A 21442-nucleotide genomic window follows, 5' to 3' on the forward strand; every position below is an offset into this window, starting at 1 on the left:
AGCATTAAATAAATTTTTGCGCTTATATAATGCTAAATTGCCAGCAAAGATAATGGGTTACATTTTGTTTTCTAACTCTATCGCGATAGTCTTCGTTTTAAGTTAAAATTGCCCATCGAACATGACATTCATTGACTGTTAGACGGGCATGATTTAAGTCACGGATAAGCGTAAATCGATCATTGGCAACAGACTTTTAAATTTCGCACTTCGTATTTATATTTTCTCAATAAATGTTTATATAAAATAAAAATATTTTCATATAGTTTATAATATTTTCTGTTTATTATTACTTATTTCAGATTATAATTAACTTATTAAATATAACTTATAGTTAATGATAAAAAAATATTAAATATAAAAATACGTTGGTTTCGTTATCACTTCTGAATTTTAAAATCCGGTACATGTTCCCTCTGGAATTGACTATTTTTGGGCTACTTGAACCCCACTCATCGACGGGTTTTGTAGAAATTTTTCTAGCAACAGTAATGCTAGTTCTTAATAGACACCTGATAATATAGGTCGTGCTCGTGTGATTGATATATTTTTAAAGGTTACCAATTTTCCAATCGAATAACTAAAACTTACTCGTATGAAATAGGTACCTATTTATAAAATGTAAAATTTACTTAAATATATAAAATACGCCTACTATTAATTATTATGGAACACACAACATTCAGATAATAAAGTAACTGTGCTACAAAAAAAAAAGCTGAAAGCACTTTTCAAAGGACCTATGAACGTTGTAGGTTTTGGTGACTACATCATGAAAATGTGTTTCAAAATTGTCTAACACCCCCTTTTCAAGTTATTGTGGAAAAACCGTTTTTCGTGTACTCTGCGCATTTAAACAATTAAAACTCCGCCAATTTTTAACTCTTTTTCGATTGCTTAACGGTTTTGAAAATTAGAAACATTGAGCTTTCGGAATATATATATTTATCTATACTTTCTATAAAAAAATTAGGACATTTTATAAAATATAAATAATATTTACTCATTTTTTTCATGTTTTTTACAGTTTGACGTCTTTTTTATGTAAGAAATCGGTAAGATATTGATTAAATTAATTTTTTTTTAAACTAATAAGTAATATTGACCGAATCGCTTCGAAAATTTTATCATATAATTAAGTCTAAAATTAACAAAAGATGTTCTTAGATATTTTTCTCTTAACCCTCCAGTTTTCAAGTAAAAAATTCGTAACATTTGAAAAAACTCGATTTTCACGATTTTCATCCCTCAAAAAGTCTATGAAAAAATCTGTTTTTTAATATGTATAAAATTTTTATTTGTAGTGTAAAGCTTATTGAACAACATTCCGTAAATTTTTTTGATCTAGTTGCATTTTAATTACTTTATTGTTAATTGGTAAGATACCTCGCGAAAAACCACCCAACAATAACGATTTTCTGTTCTATACATGCTAGAAAGATGAGATTTTCACCAATCGACTCGAAATAAAGTCAAATTAACAGAAAAGTTCGAAAAATTTCATTTACACAACGCAACTCCCCGGGAAATCGGAAAAACGACATGGCACGACATCGATATCAAGATGAGAATAAAATTTTCTTGTTTACAAAAAGCGTTGTAACTTGAACATTTTTCAACCGATTTTGATAACCCGTAGCATTAGCTTTTTACGAGATAGAATGTATTTGATAATAACTGTAAGAAATTAATTTTTCTTGAGGATTTCTTACATAAAAAAGACGTCAAACTGAACAAAACATGAAACAAATGGGTAAATCTTAGAAAACTTTTATAAAATGTCCTAATGTTTTTGTAGCAAAGTATAGATAAATATAGGTAGGTATATATATTCCGAAAGCTCAATATTTCTAGTTTTCAAAATTCGATTTTAGTTTTGCCGTTAGGCAAACTAAAATCTGTTAAAAATTTACGGAAGTACAATTGTTTAAGTGCGCGGAGTACACGAAAAACGGTTTTCCCAGCATAACTTCAAATTTGGGGGTGTTAGACAATTTTTTTACACATTTTCATGATGTACTCACCAAGACCTATAATGTATGCATGCCAGATAGCTCAAAAAGTGCATTCAAATTTTTTTTTTTTGGTAGCATGTGTTATTAGGTAATACACAACATTCAGATAATAAAGTAATTATGTATATTTTTATTATCTATAGTTATAGGATATGAATATGACAAATCGTTTATGAAGTGCATAAACATATTTATATTCTATACCTATTTATTAAATGCTTTACGTGTATTCCTCTATTGGATAAAAATATCTACTTAACATAGGAATGCGGTTATTCGGGTAAATACATAGTTCACCCACGTTCATAGACCCTCTGGTTTATAATTTACGTCAAAGTTTAGTGATATTTAAAAGCGCTCATAGGGCAGGCGTTGATCATTTTCTCCTTTTTCTCATAACAGAGTTGTATTTTACATACTTACAGAATTTAACATTTTCATTTAGATTACGATTTTTTTTTAAATAGGATAACTCAAAAATTTTAAACAATCAAAAGAGAAATATGGCAGAAACTGAGTAAAATTAAATTGATTTTTGTAGCTTAAGCTATAAATTTCTGTACAAAATCTAAGCTCTAATTTAATTAAGAATACTTAAAATAATTTTTTTTCTGAGCTACTCATCTATATAACTAACTACAAGTAAAATCTTGAGGCTCTCAGACTATGAAATAATAATAAAAACAGTTTAGAGAACTCAGGTTCATGTTTAAATTTTAAAAAAAGCAACAAAACACAAAAAAACTATAACTAAACGCAAATTTTGACAAATTTTGTTTTGCCGTGGTGACATCTATTGAAGCAGACTAGAACTACAATAGAGTTGAAAGTTCAATCCATGGAGATTATAAAGAAGGAGAATGATCGCAATAGAAAATATTGTCCCCTAAATATGGACAAAATAAGTGAGGCGCTGGGATCGCTAAGTTGTCTCATTAAATGCGGGCTGTTGTGCGCTAATATACTACTTACCAACGACAGCGCGGCTGGTAGCTAAAAAATGAACTATAAATTCTACAAATTTTCAGGGACAGGTGCGCTAATGCTTTAGTACATAGCGATCGTTCTCCTTCTTTATAACCTCCATGGTTCAATCCATTCGCTTGCCTGTGAACTGACAGTAGAATGAAACACAAATATCACAGAGTAATATACAATTTATCATGTACCATAATGACGTCACATTCTTCAATGCTTGAGCCCCCCCTCCGTCCGCGAGATATGTTTATTTTGTTTGTGCATTTTTTTCGATAAATTAAGTATTATCTAAACAACTATCAATAAAAACGTGGCATCTATTATACAAGGTAATGTATCATGGAACATATCCTAATAAACCTGTAAACACCCTCGCTGTTTTTTATGAAATTTTTATGAAGATGCAAATTCACTGCTCATTAATAAGAATTTCTGTGTATTAAGAGAAATACCCTGTGTAAAAAGTGTTGAATGTCAGTGCATGCATTATAATTTTTTGTTTTTAATAAATTAAAAGAGTTTAAAAAAACAACACAATTATGGCGACCTTTCGGCTGCCATTTATTTGGTTTTCGAAAGTATTTTCTAGATTTTTTTTTTCGTTTTTCGAGAATATTTCACAAGACCGCTATTTGAAGCTACCTGCAAATTTTCAACCCCCTATCTTATATAGCCTTGGAAAAATGGACAATAAAGTTTTGTCTTTATATGCACCCTCACGGGCAAAGAGTGACGTTTACGAAAAAACGTTTTAAACAAAAGTTATTGAAATAAATATGGAGAGTAGAGATAAGGAGAACTATCTTAAATGGGAGTTAAAGTAAAAAAATGTCCCTCTAAAAACAGCAAATAACAGTTACAAAATTGACCAGAATGGTGCTTGTGTAGCAGGAGGTGTTTGATGTGAAATTCTCTATCCTTCTTGAACAACTTGTTTAGATCTTTATCTTACTCTTGTTACTTTGAGCACTTCTTTTAAAACTTACACTTTTGCTACAGCAACGACACCCTTATTTGCTGCTTTTCGATGGACACTTTTTATATACAGAGATGGTTCTCCTTATCTCTACCCTCCATAGAAATAAATAACATACAACAGACTTACATTTCGTTAAATATCGATATTTCGATTTCAACACAATCATCGTCAGTAGCTTAACATATTACCAACTTAAGCTACTGACGATGATTGACAGACAACCGGAAATGGAATCTTTAGTGATTTTATGAACACCTTTACCAAAATTTGTTCATAGCATCAATATTTTTAAGCGTTACAATACATACAGAGTATAAAAATATTGCTTGCACACGCGAAAGCTCAAAAATTCGTTTGCCAAATGTTTAAATCAAAAGAAGGATTCAGGGTGAAAACTATTCCCCTACTTCTTCCTAAAACTTTCTCTGAAAAATCATATTTTCAAGCAACATTGCTTTATACATTTTATTATATTAGAAGATTTTCGTCTATCCAGTTGTAAATTATAAACGTTATCCAAATCCACCCCTGTAAATTTACAATTCTTATATAGCAATCAATAGACGAAAAGATTTGAGTTGTCAGTCTAATGTTTTTATTGTTAAATTGATAATTTTCTCTCATTTTTTTTGTTTTTCCACAAACTAATTTGCTGTTATTTGATTAAATAAAATATTTGTTAATAATGTTTGAGCTTTAAATAGTGACAATCGTTTTAATAAAAAATGGGTTTAACAACAAATATAAAATATTTAAAAATGATTACAATTCTTTTTACTTAACCTATTTAGGTGTGTCACCTAAAAAAGGCTGAAAAGCCGTGTTTTGTTGTATATTGGAGATGGGAAAAAGGCATTAAAAGTGGCAACCGACGTGAGAATGCCCGAACAAAGCAACGACTACCGCGTGGTGGTGTTTGGAGCTGGCGGTGTCGGAAAATCATCCCTTGTGTTAAGATTCGTCAAGGGAACTTTCCGAGAAAGTTATATACCAACAATTGAAGATACCTATCGTCAGGTTTGTTTTTATATTCTGGTTGTGTTTTTTTTTTTTTTTGCTAAGCATATTTTTTAATTGTAATTGAATGATTGCAAGAAAAAATTGAATGAAAATTTGTTAATTGAGTCAAATTATTTTATTTTACATAAACAATTATAAAACATACCAATTATTTGCTTTATTTTTTAAATAATTTTTGCTAATAAAATGTGAAACCAATTTTTTATGTAATGTTTTATAGCATGACCAATTTCATAATTAGCACAATGTTTGCTATTGCAATATAAGCATTGTTGTTTCACGTTTTGCTGTACACAAATGTAAAACTTTTTGATTTTCACCAAGTTTTGTTGAATGTATGTCTTATTTTTATTTGCATTGTAGTCGCAATACTGTTCTTTTCAATTGCAGTTTTCTCTTAGTACCATGTAATGTTTTTATGAGTAAGATGCAGTGTTGTTGCAAGAAAATGTTCATGAGAGGTAAGCTATACAACAAGTTTTTTGTTAATCCTTTGCTAATTGTAATTGTCAGTGTAATTTTTATTGATTTTATTCTCTTTAATGATGAATATTTTTTTTACCATGTATGTAAGAAAAAAATTCCTTTAGGCATAATTTTCAATGTTAAAATGCTGGAGCGAAAAAAACTGTGAAGCAAGTAAACTCTATTTATGTTCTCCGATAAGCAATTTTCACCTTATACTTATCACGTAAACCAAAGGAAACAAAATTGCGTTGGAAAAATATAACTGATTTGTTTATTTACAATAAACGGGCTAGATGGATGCCCTTTGAATACGAATGTATGCTGCACAGATTAAATTTTTATATAAGAAAAAGATAATAAGAAAAATGACAAAAGATACATAAGAAAAGTGATAATAAGTAATAATAATTAAAAATGAACCATAGTGATTAATTATTTATAATATTCAATATAACTTTTTTATAAAGGCTGGGACAATGGAAAATAAGTTAATGGATTCAATAAATGTATTATTATTGGCGAGTCTGGGAATGCGGTGGAATGGAGAATTGCATAAATAATTATACTATTGTTGAGAAAAAAAATTACGAACCTACCTTAACACATTTTAATTTTTTAATACTTAACTAGGTACTTTACCTATATTTCTATAAATATAGGTAAAGTACCTATGTGTATAACGTACCGAAAAATTCGCCATCCATTTTTCCGGCCCGTAATTTATGTTAATATTTTTATAAACCTGCCTATATCTACTTACATATTTTCGGTTGGCAGAAAACTTTTAAAATACAGAACTGCATATTTAAGCTTTCGGCCTAAAAAATGCGACATGGAATTTGTCGGATCCTTTGGCCATTTGATAACATAATAATGGGGTTTTACCCCCGTTCATCAGACATTTATGTCTTTAACAGAGGCCACCCACATCATTATGTTTTAATCTTTATTTATTTCAAATACATTCGAATATATACAATTACATTTTCATGATGTGGATGGAGTCGGTTACTTCGTTCTTACCCAAGCGACGACAATGTGATCAATTTACCACCCCATTATTTATTTTTGTTCACACTGCCGCTGCCTAGGTTCGAACCCGCAACCTCCCAGCCAGTGATCATAGCAAGCTAAGACGCCTTAGCGAGCTCGGCCACTGGACCATTTGATAACATTAATAATTACTAAACAATTCAGCAAAAGTGAACCATGTAGGTTCTCAAAAACAAAAATATTTAAATACTGTATGTTCGAGGTGGTATACAAGCTCAGCGATGCATTATTTTTATCGGATAATATATTTTATTGTTTAATAATTATAATGTTATCAAGTGGTCATAGTATCCGACAAATTCCCTGCAGTTTTTCAGATCGATAGCTTAAATATGACGTTGTCATGCTCATTTGAAAACGCAGCAGTTTTAAAAAATGTCTTATAGAGAAGTTTGGTAAACTTGCCAAAAGGAAGCCACTCACGAAATTTCAAGTATGTATTAATCATTTAACAAAGCACTCTTTCTGTCCTACGGTCTATAAGAAAATCAGGTCCTTATTTTAGTGCTTGTATCATTTCATTGAATAAACTTGACAGAGCCCAGAAAAACGTACCTGTTTCGAAAAAATAGAAAAACGCTTTTTTTTATATGGGAGCCGTACGGAAACCTTGAAAATATTTTCTTATTCTAATTTTTTATTTATACTACTGTATTGTCCGAATACTTTCATCAATGGAAAAGGTATTTACCCAAACAAAATTTTTGGTACGAAAAAATCGCACAAATCTGTTACATATTATTTGATAGTGTTTTCACCATTTTAACATTGAAAACTGTATAGAAATTTTTTTCTTGTACAAATTTTATGGTTATTTTGTTTTAATAAATTTGTTTAATAAATAGGTAATCAGTTGCAATAAGAACATATGTACGCTCCAAATCACCGATACCACCGGGTCGCATCAATTTCCCGCCATGCAGAGACTGTCAATATCAAAGGGTCATGCATTTATTCTTGTGTATAGCGTTTCCAGTAGGCAATCTTTGGAAGAACTACGACCGATTTGGGAGGTAAGGAAGATAAATTTCTCGCAGAAGTATTAAAACGATCGTCTTCCCATTAACTTTTATTATAATTAAATTTTACACAATGATAGAAAAACAAAACAAAGGGGAATTTTTTCCTCATGTGTAAGTTTCGAAATATGGGACTTAATTTTCACCAAATTAACGATAAGATATTTCTCTGGAAACTGAGGAGTAATTACGATTGCCTAATTCATAAGTTTTAATTTGAAACTGCTTCCGAAGTTGGAATCGGATGTTCGCACGGTAGATCACGTTTATTTATTACAGAAGGTCCTAATGCGATAATCCCAAAATTAAACGTTATCTCGATAAATCTTGTTAAGGATTTTCGTCTTATTGTGGCCAATTCTATAAGACATCGTCAAACTTGTATCGCCCCACAAAGCGAGGTGCATCAGGACAAATATTTTATCCTTCTAGAAATGATCTCGAATTTCCGATTATCATGACAACACTTCGGGTCTTGAGAGTATATTGGAGGAGCGCATTTTTAAGGACGTTCAAAACAATTAAAGGGGTAAAAATTACGAGAGCCACGAGAGAACGCGAAGATATAAAAAATCTGGCAACATCATATAACTAATCATTGCATATGTGCATCTATACATATAAAATGCTTTCTCCTGAACTAATGATTGATTGACTTGACTGACTGACGGATTAACGCACATACTAAACCGCTGATTGTAGAGACCTGAAAATTAGAGGATGTGTTCTTTGTATGACGTAGGCATCCGATAAGAAAGGATTTTCCGAAATTCGACCCCTAGGGGGGGGGGGTGAAAACGGGAGCAAATTTGTATGGTACAACGTGACTTCTTTGTATAATCTATATCAAATTTTGCATAAATATTTCGTATTTTATTGAAACTCATCGCCTAACGGGGTTAAAAAGGGGTAGAAAGTTATTTTGGAGGGAAAGTTATTTTACCGATTTAAAAAATTATTTCAATTGTAGAAAGTAACATTATCAGCAAGTATCAAAGGCTAAATTATATTTTCAAAAAATTAGGGCTCCGCACAAAAAAAATTAAATTCATGAAATTGTGGACAAAAGGAAGGATAAGTGAGGTCAAGGAAAGTGAGGGCTATAACACGGTAGTCTTTGTTTTTAAAGTTGAAAATACGCAGCAAAGCGGGCGGATATCTGCTAGTATACTTGATTCCATAAAAATCGCCACAGTTAAAACATTCTAAGCGTACTCATCATATGTTATGTTATCATAGTGACACTTAGAATGTATACATATTAAATGCCTATGTTCTGCATACAAACGAATAGTATCGATGTATGTTAGGATAAGCGGTTAAGGATTCTGAAACTTCATATAATTATATATAATTTTTATTAAAATCTGAAAAAATTATAAAACTCATTTTTACCCTCTTAAAATGAGACCTCGTAATAATATTGTGTATTTTTTAACGAAAAAAGTTTGCGTTAATTTATGTTAAGTGTATTAATCAATTGTTTATTTGTAGACAATAAAAGAACTTAAAGGGACTGAACTTTCACAAATTCCTGTAATGCTTGTTGGGAACAAATGTGACGAGAGCGCAGAGCTGAGAGAGGTAAATTAAGATAAGTCAATTTTGTTTTATATTCGACTAACTATTTTGGTGATTATATTTAGGTAACAACGTCAGAAGGACAAGCCGAAGCGGCAGCTTGGGGTGTAAGTTTTATGGAAACATCAGCTAAAACAAATCACAATGTAAAACAATTGTTTCAAGAATTGCTAAATTTAGAAAAATCTAGGTCGGTCAGCTTACAAGTAGGCGGAAAATCTCAACGAAAAGTTGGTGCAAAAGACAAATGTCATCTAATGTAAAAGATTTCGTTCTTAAACAATACAAAATTTTATTTGAAATTATGCTTAACAAAATATTAAAAAATTTTAAATATTATGCATTCCTTAAATTTTCGCTCATTTTTTTGGTGCAATATTAATATCATTCGCATAGAAAATAAATTAGGTAATATTGACAAACGTTGATTGGAGAAACAAACTAGAAATTTTAACGCGACTTTAGCTAAATCATCATTTTTAAATCTAAAACTCTTGAAAATTAAAGAGACATGTTTTTATTTTTAAATCTAATGGCTTCCAAACCCATATTGAACTTACGTTATATGTCTGTAAAATGCTCATTTAATTTCTAGCTTGTTGTCTCTACCAATATTATAATAAAAATTTTTAATAAGATTTTGAAGATGGGCGCATAGTGTGGCGCCATCTGGTGCTATTTTATAAAGTTCATTTCACTATATACCGATGTCGCCACTGTTTTTTGGTACACTTAATACTAAATATTTTAAAGTGCGTTAATACAGGTACATTAATTAGTAAAATGCTTTAATTTAGGTTTAATAAAAATCAAAATAATATACAAATTACATAAAAAAAAAGTCTTTCAGATACGATTTAAAAAATATCTTGAATTTAATTTATATTATGTACATAACAAAATACATTCCTTATTTATTTGTACATAAATAATTTTAAATTTTAAGTCTGTAATATTTTTAAGCGTTGCAGTACGAAAATTTAAAAATAAAATATATAAAAAAATAAATTAAAAAAAAAAAACACCTTTATTAACTAACAAAGACAAAACAAATTTTGAAAGAAATATTATAAAAAATTTTAAACAAACAAAAAACCAATAGGTCAACATTTTTTTGCTATAACACCGAAGTAAATAGAATAAATATTAGATCACTTAACATTTTGTGTATCATAACCTATATATACAAACATTCCGAGTTGTAAAAATGCTCAATTATACAAATTAATTTATTAATAATCCAGAAGAAATGTCTGTATTTTGTTTATAACATTTATCGATTATACAGGTCTATGGTACTTAGTTTTTTTAACCTGTCCTAGAAATTTTTCAATATGGATTTACTTATCCGACTTGTACTAACTGCTTTTGAGATAAGGGAGCCCAACAAAGGATAGAGATTCGAGTGAGTCAGATTAACATATGGGTGGTCCCTTGGACCTTCCAAAGTATCTCTGCCAAATATATGCCCTTAATATAGGGACGCGCGTGTAGTATCGATAGGTGAATTAACTCAAGCGCGTCAGATTAAGATATGGTGGGTTAATTACATGCTTAAAAGTGTAATTTCATAATTTGACGATTTTTTTGTTTATTTCGAAGTTTTTAGTGTTTAAATCCGCCGATAAGTATCGCGGATCTTAAATATATACTCAATTATAAGCTCAATGTCGGTTCGCTTGACCTTAAAACTATTACCATATAGAAGCAGATGTGTGGTTAAGTAAATACGCTATGTTTCGACTTGTGCAGCTTGTGTTTTTAAACGGTTTACAATAAAATAATAATAATATGTTTGTCTAACTAAGAAAAACGAAAACGAAAAGTGGCGGGATAATCGGCTTTGTCGACTAGTCCGAACATCACAAAAAATAATTAAGTGTGAGTATCAAAAAAATAAAAATAAAATCGTCAGATTAATAATACTCGGCAAGATTTTTGTCAGATTAAGGTTGAATCTTCAGTATGAAAATCTGACAAGGCCGAGTTACTACACATGTTGATTTTATTTTTGGCAAAAAATCGCCATGAGCTTGCGTCACCTCCAAATCGTCAGTCTAAGGTATGGGAGGTTCGTTGAGTCCACTTAACGCCCCCAAAGAAAATCTGACATGCTTGAGTTACTGTTTTTTCCATTTTTAGCCCTTCCGCACGGACATTACCACCGCCCAAACCGTCAGATTAATATATTTCCGTTGTCAGAGATTCATGGGAGTATTACAGTTTCAATATCTAATGCGCTCGAGTTACTCCATGAGTCAGTTTTTTTACATTTTCGAAGCACCGTGGGCTCCCCTACTATTGTGTTTTTACAAAGTGGATTTTTACATTCTTTTAATTTATATTTTTCATAGCTATCTAGCACTTATAAAAATTATTGAAATTATGCTGTTGAACTTTGAAAAAACATTTGTTGCTATATTATTATAGAGAATCATTTAAAATCGCCAAAATTATTAGTTTTGCCTATTTGTTTTAACCAATTTTGCAAACAGAACAGAATTGACAGTCATGTGCTGTTATGACTTTGATCTGATTTTCTCTTCGCTAATAACTGCTAAACTATAACTGAAACTAAAATGAATAATTGATAATAAACAATACATCATTTATATAATTGAGCATATTAAATTTTTAGGAGAATTTTCCAATCACAAGGCATATCACTTTTATTTTTTATAGTTAAGGATTTTCTTCATACTCAAACTTTCAAAAGTAGAAACCTGGCAGTTTGTCACTAGTTTTGGAAATGTAGTTTACCAAAAAAATAAATAATTAAAGTTAAAATTTATATAATAAAATTTCGACTGGCAGATTTATAGATCCTTAGGAATATCGTGATATACAAACATAATTTATATCAGAAACATGAAAGTGTATTAACTTTAATAACTAATAATATTTTTTATTTAATTTACATTGGGTTTATAGTTTTATACTAGTTATATGATTCTGTAATAATAGACTTTGAACTTCGGAATAATTATGAGAAAGCAGGACTTTGGCTTTTAGGTTCTTCGAAAGTTGTAAAAAGTTTGCATTGATCCGTTAAAAACTTTACGTAGGTTTCCGTCAAAAACTTTTTCGTAAGAACATGATAGAAACAAATTATAATGCATAAGAAATTTTAAAATTTAAAGGATTAAAAATAGCCGTTTAAACTTATTTAATCGATTCAAATACGATATTCTTATTTTTCATGCTACTGCAGATAGAGTACAAAATCAGGGCCTATAGCACCTATTAGCCCCGTGGATGATTTTTATTTCAAGTAGTTTAACATAGTAACGACACACTACTTGATTAATATAATTGTATGGATGGGCATATAAGTCTATGGATTGTATATATGATTCACATCGAAAATTTAATACTATTTTCTAAAATCAGTAATTATGTTAATTTTCATTTAAAAAATATTATTTATGCAATTTCGTCTCTTATTTTTACAATTTCTAATGTAAAAATAATTAATTGTTATTTTTCAATAATTTTAATTTGACGCCAAAGTTGCCCACTAGGAGCGCTGGCGTCGGTTTGAATGTCTACAATGACTACGCATCCAACGAATTTTAAAACTTAGACATAGTTTTATTTATTAATTGTTATATAGAGCAGTCAGCCAACTCAATAAGTAAAGCAACGTAGTCGGGGATTTGTTAACTCTGTACGATGGAGGTGTGGATTATACTAGGACGTATGTCCCGACTAAACGTAGTCGGGTAGGTTTTATATATTTAAATGTTTTCTTCGCCTTTAAAATGATAAAAAACTCGTTTATTAAAAAACACTTTTAGTCCATAATTTTATGTAGTTTTACGAGAGTCATGCGAATTGATGGCAACGTTTTTCAAAAGAAAAACTGTATATATCACAATCATGATTTCCTGTAATATTTCCGAGGGTAAGCTACTATTATGTCCATTATAACTAGAATTTTTATGGAAATTAATACACTTTTGTTTTAAATTTAAGAGAAAATTAAAAAAAAAATATTATGCCTTTAGGGTACTTAACAATAGACAACGAATTATATCTATTTGTATTAAATACGATTTGAGAAACAACTTCGAAATTGCTGTTTTACATCGAAAATAATAATTTTACGATTGCAAACAATTTTAATTGAAACACGGGTATACGTTACCGATTTTAACACGAAAATAATAATTCAATTTTGATTTTTTTTTTCAATAAAATCATAACGAAGTGTTTTTTGGTTAATATATTTGAAACATATTTTTCTAACGATTTTACTTGTTTGAAAGTATTTGTGTAGAAAAAAAATTCTGTCTTGAAAAAAAATCACTTATTAAATTGTTAAGTTATTTAAATGCATAAGAAAACACGATTGTTATTAAAAAAAATTTCACTGATTGTATTAAAAGTAAAATAAAGAAAGTCTTCAACGACTTTTGAATAATAACGTTTTTAACAATGTAGTTTAGAAATTATTAAAAAAAATTGTTTGTTACTATTTTAAAAACACAAGTTCTTAAATATATAGTTCATGATATTTAGAACGAAGAAAAAATTGGAAATGATTTAACAATTTATCATTAAAAATTGTCTCATAGTATTATTACTGTAAACAGATAATTTTTTGTAAATCCAAAATTGTCGATATATTTTGAAAACTGTGACAAGAAAATAAATTTTTTTGTATATAAGGATGTACAAACACCAAGCCATTTTTAAATGAAAGGCTTGAGATTTTTTATATGAAATTGGACTAAGTCTAAATAAATTCTGAAAATTTGGGAGGGGGGGGCGGAGTGTCAGAGTATTTAAATAAATAAATGAATTCAAAAGTAAGCTCATTTAACATTAGTTTTATGGTAAGTAAAACGGTAGACGGATGATATGTTTTCATAGATTTCTCCAAAACTATTCGGTAGAAATTACCAAAAAAAAACTATTTAAATTAAAGTTAAAACATTAATAAATTATTGAAAACATGGATGTATGTATGAGTACGGTAATGGGGACCATAGATATATATATAACATATAGATAGAGGATCCCATGTTCTGAAATTGATCTGAATTTGAAGTTGAAATTGAGGTATATTTGAAATAGATACTAGCGTCACCAAATGAGCGACTAGAATATAGCATATGCGTTGAATGGTTTTATTTAGTTCTCAGCCACTCACTCAGAGACACTGTTTTACACCATATAGATCCTCTATCTATATGTTATATATCTATGGTGGAGACACAAATTAAAAAAAATATATTTTTTCATTTTTTATGGTGAATTATGTTTGACAATATAAGACGAAAAGTAAGAATAAAATTTTTCAATATCTTGAGTAATTTTTAAAATATCGCAAATTGAAAATTTTGTTTAAGTATTTAGCTTTCGAAAACCAAGGCAGACATCGAAAAATTTTGTTCTTATTTTTCGTCTACATTCATGAAGTTATAACAAAATTCATCCTCAAAGTTGAAAATAAGGTACAAATAATTTCAACCATAAATCTAAAATTGTCTTGGTGCTTGTACAACCTTAATAGGGAACTTGCACTTATTTCTTTAAAAAAAATTTTTTTTTTTTAATTAATAATAAATCATTTTAAAACGTCAAACTACGTTATATGACACACGTAATTTATTAGCCTTGGTTACCCAATATAGAAAGGCGAAATAGGAGACAAAGCTTTTTTCAAATATTTAAGACACCATTTACCAATAATTTATGTTCTTCTTTAAGAAAAAATAGATTATCAATTTATGGGATGGTAAATGTTTGGAGAGAGTTCGCCGCTTATTTCGCTTTTTATATCACATAAAAATATCAATAACAATGCCCATTACTAGGTTTGGCTGCCAATACGGCCTGCAACGCCGAAATAATTCACTGGTGGGAAAATTAATCAGACTTTTGAATTTAAAAATTTGATTACTCCGAGTTGATTTGGGTTTCTTCGGCATAATTCGATTCTAAACCGTTCTCGTCGATAATAAAGCATATGGCAGTATCAATGTTCACAATATTATTTTTAGCACGATATAGAATTTCAAGTGTAAGTACTAAATAGAATAAGACAGCCTTATCACATTGTAATTACTGATACGGCATAACTGAAAAATTCACTACCTCTTTCTCCTTACACTTAGTGTAGTACACGGGAAGATCTAGGGGTACTGTGGAGCAAAAAGTTTTTGAATTTTTAAAACCAAAATTTTTGATCAGGTTAAAAATTCGTAATAAAATATTAATAGTTATATAAATATTAATAGTTTTTTTAATGAATCAGAATATCAAATTTAAGAAATATACATCCAATCCAAAATTATTGTCACTTCTTCAAAAATCAATGTGCCCCAGGTATGGGATACACTGGAACAAGGGTTGGAGCACAGTGGAACCAGATAGACACAATGAGCAATATTTAAGATACAAAATTATCATATACCATAAGATCCGAGCGATCTTCAGAAGAAATTTTTGTTTTGCAGGTCCTGTTTTGCAGATCATATTAAAAATGATCTACTTGGGGTAGTTAAAAATTATCCCAATCAATGGTTTCCTGCTTTAACTATGTAGTCTACTACTCTTCAATTTCCGTATCTAAAAACAAATTTCATTATATTTCACTATGTGAGCATGTTTGATTTGAAACAAGGCTCGAAATATATCTTCTTATTCTTTGATTACCGACATTTTCCAAAGTAGATTATTATGAAAAATATGAAAATACGAGCATTTCTAGCAAGTGAAACTATTAATAAAAACGAAAATACAGAAGTTGTTTCAAAAATCAATATTTTCAGCATAATTCACCAAAGGAAAATGACACCGCGTAGGACAAAAAGGCATAAAATGGCGGCCATTTTAAACAATTCACTAAATTGGAAATTTTGGCCGAACTATTTCGCTAAAATTTTAACCGAAAGCTGTAAGTAATAAAACCTACTATTGATATTCTTTTCATTAAAATCAATCAAATATTTTTCAAGTTACAGTCAAATGAACTGTTTTACCATATGTATGTATACATATATATATATAACTGGGGAGAGGGGACGAAAGCCCCCCTCCCAATAAAGAAAGAAAGCAATATGAGGAGTAGTTCTTAACATTGACTACAAACCTACCAAATTTGGATATGCACCGACGTCTCCTCTTGCAAATATAAAATAAAAAAGATAAAATTTCTGAAAAAAATTCCATTTTTGACGCCATTTTGTTGATTAGACATGTTGCACCACTCCGCGAAAGTAAAAAATTTCAAAAAGTACTTATTTTGATGTGAAAAGAAAAACCCCAAAGTTTCGCTGTCCGAACTTTTAATCCATATAACAGCCTTTTTTTGCTTAGTTTTACTCCAGTAAACGTATTATCTTTTACGTGCATTTTGTATTTAAACCGAACGCCATTATGATCTTGTGTAAATTGGAGTGAAACGTATTAACGAAGGTTTATGTAGAGTAGATTCTAGATCCTTTCGACGTGTCCGAAAATTTTGCTATAAATTCAAACGAGACTAACTAGCATGGCAATCAACTTCTTTTAAGTTCTGTATTCCTATGAATTGCAATCAGATTAAACTGTCTGCGGTAAAATAAAAACTCAAATCGTACTATTCGACTAGAGGAGTTGCTGAAGAATTTTCAACAAATTCAGTCCGAGTTCTCTGAATGTGAATTTACCATAGATTTTGGTAGCTAAGTATGTCTTTATGTTCAAATACTGTTAAATTTATGAAATTTTTAAACCAAATTTCTGATTTGACCCCTTCCCCCTTGGGCCAAAACCTGAGTAAGCCCTTGTTATTGAATATTTCGGGAAACTTTTGATTAAAAATCTATTGGTTAAGATTGTAAGAACGGAAAATTCAGTAAAGGTAATAAAATGTTATATTGTTAAATGATTTCGAATTATTTAAAAAAACCAAATCTCCTAATTTTCGAATGCTGAGATTTTATAAAAATTTTTTTGTAGTAAAAAAGACATGTATGTTGCCAACCATAATGATTGTACCTTTTTGCACTTTGGTGGTATACCTGAACACGTAAACACGTAAACAAATGAAAAGCTAATGTAGAACAGTGTGATTTGCGTTCGTTGAACAATTTTGTAACTATTTATGATGACATAATATATATTATTTATGTACTTGTTTATAGAAATATATCCTGTTTACTAACTGCAATCTATATTTTTTTAAGTTTAACCCAACGCTCCAACACTTCCAAGCAACCTGAAACTGATTATTTACTCTCAGAAACATGTTGCAGATCTTGGCAACAAAAATTGCACTTGCACAAGACAAACAACAATAATATCATCAATTTATTATCGGTAGAAATTTTTTGATGCAACTTGATTCCTCCTTCTTACTACTTGAAGGAAAAATTACGGAGGAAACTGCGTAATTAACATAGAAAAATTTATTTTTATTTTCAAAAAATAAAAATGTTTTGTCACAATTTTATTGGCAAACATTTGTGATATGTTAACTGAATGGAATGGATGGACCCTATTATCGAAAAATGATGTATAATATAAGAGATAGATAGATTGTTTTAAGTAGCCAAAGAATTGAAATAAAGAAGTGATCGTGTAAGGAAATATAGCGTTTTTCTCGTGTCTGTAAATAAAAAATATGAAAGTTGAATATCGTTAGATATAGAGAACAATGTTTGTTAATTAACATGGCCGACAAAATTTTGTAGTCACCTCCTTGGCAGAAGCTGAAAAACTAGGCATGCTTATCTATAATAATAATACAACCTTTATCGAAGATATTAAAAGTGGAAAATTATTACAAATCGCCTTTAGCGTTGACCATTTCTTGGATTTAGATTTAGTCTTGTCAAAAATAACCGAATATATATAAACAATTGTCCAGCTTGTTGAAAAATTAACTTGCAGATAAATTTCTAATGGTAATAAATTATTTAAAGAGTTTTAGAAGACCTATTTTCAGCGTTAAATCAAGATTATAAATAATGGAGATAAACTTTGGAGATTGGGAGCTTTTTTTATTGGAAATTTCCTCCTCTTATGAATCTATTTTTACTGGCGAAAAACGAATTTTTTTTTACATCTTTATTGTTTATAACTTTTGCATTTTTTATGTGCTGAAAAATGCTTCCGGCACATTTTTCTAGACATCATTCCGAATTCAACGAGGTATCACACGCATTTTTACAATTAATATTTCTATATTTCACCAATTTGAACTTGTACTTGTTGACTAGAGTATTGTTCCGGGACAAGATACTGCTCTAATTTAAATGGAACGATTCATACCGATTTGGTGAAATTCTTTTAATAGAGCTGAAATTTCGTGCTATTCGAAGCTTTCATTTTTTCGAAAAAACTCTATGTTTTTGTTCTAAGAATTGATACGGAAAAATCACAAAAAATTGCAGCAAAAAAAAAATGTTCCAAAAACCATCTAAACTTCAACCACATCTCTCTTCTCTGCTTTAATTTCAATTCATAATGTGGGGAAGTTTGATTTATAAAATACCAAATTCTTCTAATTGATAAGATACTAAGCGTTATGGGTTCTCTTTCACACTATTCTTCACACCAGAGAAGTTTTATGTTTTAATCTAAAAAATTTTAGCGTAGTATCAACTTAACCAATACTCCAATTTACATATAAAACGACAGATTTTGCTTATTTGGACAGGTGTGGCGATTGAAATAATTACGGAGTCCACGGGTTTATTTTTTTACAGTTTTATAGTAAATTTAATAGCTACAACATGTTTTTTTATATATGAATTTATTCGAATCACAATTTACCACAATTTGGATAAAAAAACATAATTATTAATAACAAAAAAGTTAAATAAATTAAAGCCGCAATATATCTGTGTTTAAATGCAAACATGCAATAGGGAATATTCATGAAATTTAAATTTGATTCAAATTTTTTTTTCCGTAACTTTATTGTCTGGACATTTGAACTGAACTATTATTTTAGTAATTAAGATCTTTTTAATAACTTAAAATTATTAATAAAAGTACAAATTTAGTGAGAGAAATTCAAATTTTCTAAAAACGGACGTGACGTCAGGATACGCGCTTGTCATATTTGTTTGCATACTTTATGGTATTAATAACTTACCATAGATTAAATATATGTTAATTTTATATGGTAATAATAGTAAACATTCAACTGTCATCTGTCACATACTGGCAGATCACGTATTCCTACGTCATCAAAAGAGAGCGCCAAAAAGACGCGTTTAAAAATCCCAAAATTATCCTCTATTTTAAATATTTTTTTGCACTTAATTACAGCATTTTTAAGCAGTATTTATACTTTTTACAATGTTATAACAGTATAAACAATGAATTAAAAATATAAAAAAAATACATGAATATTCCCTATTAATTTCAAAAAAATTTTGTACACGTTATTATCTCGATTACTTCGGAAAAATTTTTATTGGAAGTATTGTATCAAAATAATTAGACATTTATTGCAATTTTGGCCCATGGCTACTTTTGAGCTAATAAGGTATTAGACTATTGATTAGGTACTAAAAAAAAAGGGCAATAAGGAACTAAGGCGTTCAGGAATTTTCATTACAGGAATCGTTCAATCGGTTATTAAAGAAGAAAAACCGCGGAGTGCTATTAAATGAGAAGTCGGAAATTGAAGATAGCAGTGAAAAAACACCCCAAAATTTTTTGTAAAGAATTAAATTTTACATCGGATTAATATTTTTCAAGAATTAAAAAAAAAATTTCATGCCAAAACAGTTGTAACAAATAGCAAAAAAAAATTACAAAATTTCATTTTTTTTTCTTTTTGCCTATATCTTTTTTCTTGGCAGAGATAGTTATAGGGAATACAAGAGACAAAAGAAAGTAGATAGGAAGACAATACCTTTTTTCATTGAGTGAAACAATAATTTTTACAATAAAATGCGAAAAAAAGCCAGGTTGAAATGACTGTATCACGATCAATTTTAAACCAAAATCATTTTTGAGCACACCATTTAAAAGGAAATTTAATATAATTTCTTTTGTCTGCTACATTCCTCATACCTCTGCCAAAAAAAGATAGAGACAAAAAAGCAAAAAATCACAAAAAATAGAAATTTGCTCAGTTTTTTCCTATTTATTTCAACTGTTTTGGCATGAAAATTTTTTTTGTAATTTTTGAAAAATATTATTCCGATGTAAAAATATACTTCTAGAAATTTTGCTTAGTTTACGAGATATTTGGAAAAATCCAAAAGGGGTGCTTTTTCACCCCTATCTTCAATTTCCCTCCACTCATATAATAGCACTACACGGTTTTTCCTTTAATAACCGAATGAACGATTCCTGCAATAAAAACCCGTGAACTTTTTAGTTCCTTTCTAAATGACATAATCAATAGTCTCTATAGCTACATACCTCTATCTGTAATGCCAAAATGTGAAATATTAAATTGTTAACGTTTATCCGTAGCTTCGCGAGATAGTCATAGAAATTTTTACAATAGAGATATCGATCATGAGTACAGAATCCTGTATGCATTCATGATATATCAGTATTGAAGATATTCTTTTCGTCAATATCCATGCGGCACAATCGAAGTTAAACGTTAGAAAAAAATATAAAGATGACTTTGAGCACTGTAACAGTAATTGAGTAATATTATAAAAAAATTCTACATTTCTAACAATTCTTATGGCAGAAATGTTAGCAACAATTTTCACGTGTCAGATGACGTTCAAGTATTAAGTAAGCAGACATAAAAGAAAGGAAAGTTTCGATGATTTCTTAACTTGTTGAGAATGAATATTAAAGTAAGAAAAATACAAAATAATGGAAGTTTCGAAAGTTTTTATTATTGGTTATAAAAAATTTTTAATGATCCGAGAATGACGTATACTTGCATTGCTAAGAAGAAAATGTATAGTTTTTTAAAGACGTCGAAGAATAAAAATGCATAAGATTTAAAAAGTTTTTCGATTATTTTTTAAATATGAAAGCTTATTCGCTGTGCACTTAGAACTGTGCAATAGCAGTACATCAGATGGCAAAAATGCTATTCAATTCGAGAAATTATAGAATTCAAACACAATAATATAGTCCAGGAGCCGCTAACACTGCAAGTCTCGTCATAGCGGAATCAAAAAATTTTTATTAAAATAAATAGAACATAAGTATAGGAATAAACTAGGCTCGGTATGCGTGGATTCCTATTACCGAAACAATGTAAAAAAAAAGTTTCCGGCATGATGGAGAAATTTTAGACCTCATCACACACTTCAAATAGGTATGCCAGACCCTTCCGGAAAGAAAAAGTGTTTTGCGTGATTTTTTTCTAAAAGCCAATAAAATTTACTGTCGAATACATTAAA

At 29.5% G+C, this 21442-nt stretch overlaps 1 protein-coding gene across 1 annotated transcript; it reads left to right on the forward strand.

Annotated features, from left to right (window-relative positions):
- The first annotated feature begins 4632 nt into the window (after window positions 1–4632).
- On the forward strand, window positions 4633–9592 carry LOC123305301 (GTP-binding protein Di-Ras2). The gene is made up of 4 exons (XM_044886987.1): window positions 4633–4989; window positions 7359–7526; window positions 9027–9116; window positions 9179–9592. The coding sequence occupies exons 1-4, from the start codon at window positions 4852–4854 to the stop codon at window positions 9374–9376; spliced, it is 594 nt and encodes a 197-aa protein (XP_044742922.1). The 5' UTR covers window positions 4633–4851; the 3' UTR covers window positions 9377–9592.
- Window positions 9593–21442: the final 11850 nt, after the last annotated feature.

This window comes from Chrysoperla carnea, chromosome 1 (assembly GCF_905475395.1).
Source record: "Chrysoperla carnea chromosome 1, inChrCarn1.1, whole genome shotgun sequence".
NCBI classification, from domain to species: domain Eukaryota; kingdom Metazoa; phylum Arthropoda; class Insecta; order Neuroptera; family Chrysopidae; genus Chrysoperla; species Chrysoperla carnea.

Excerpts from the sequence above, each read along its gene's own strand:
- LOC123305301 (XM_044886987.1), top strand. The coding sequence starts at position 4,852 with ATGCCCGAACAAAGCAACGACTACCGCGTGGTGGTGTTTGGAGCTGGC. Across the intron at positions 7,527-9,026 it reads AACTACGACCGATTTGGGAG|ACAATAAAAGAACTTAAAGG; the intron begins GTAAGGAAGATA and ends GTTTATTTGTAG. Across the intron at positions 9,117-9,178 it reads AGAGCGCAGAGCTGAGAGAG|GTAACAACGTCAGAAGGACA; the intron begins GTAAATTAAGAT and ends GATTATATTTAG.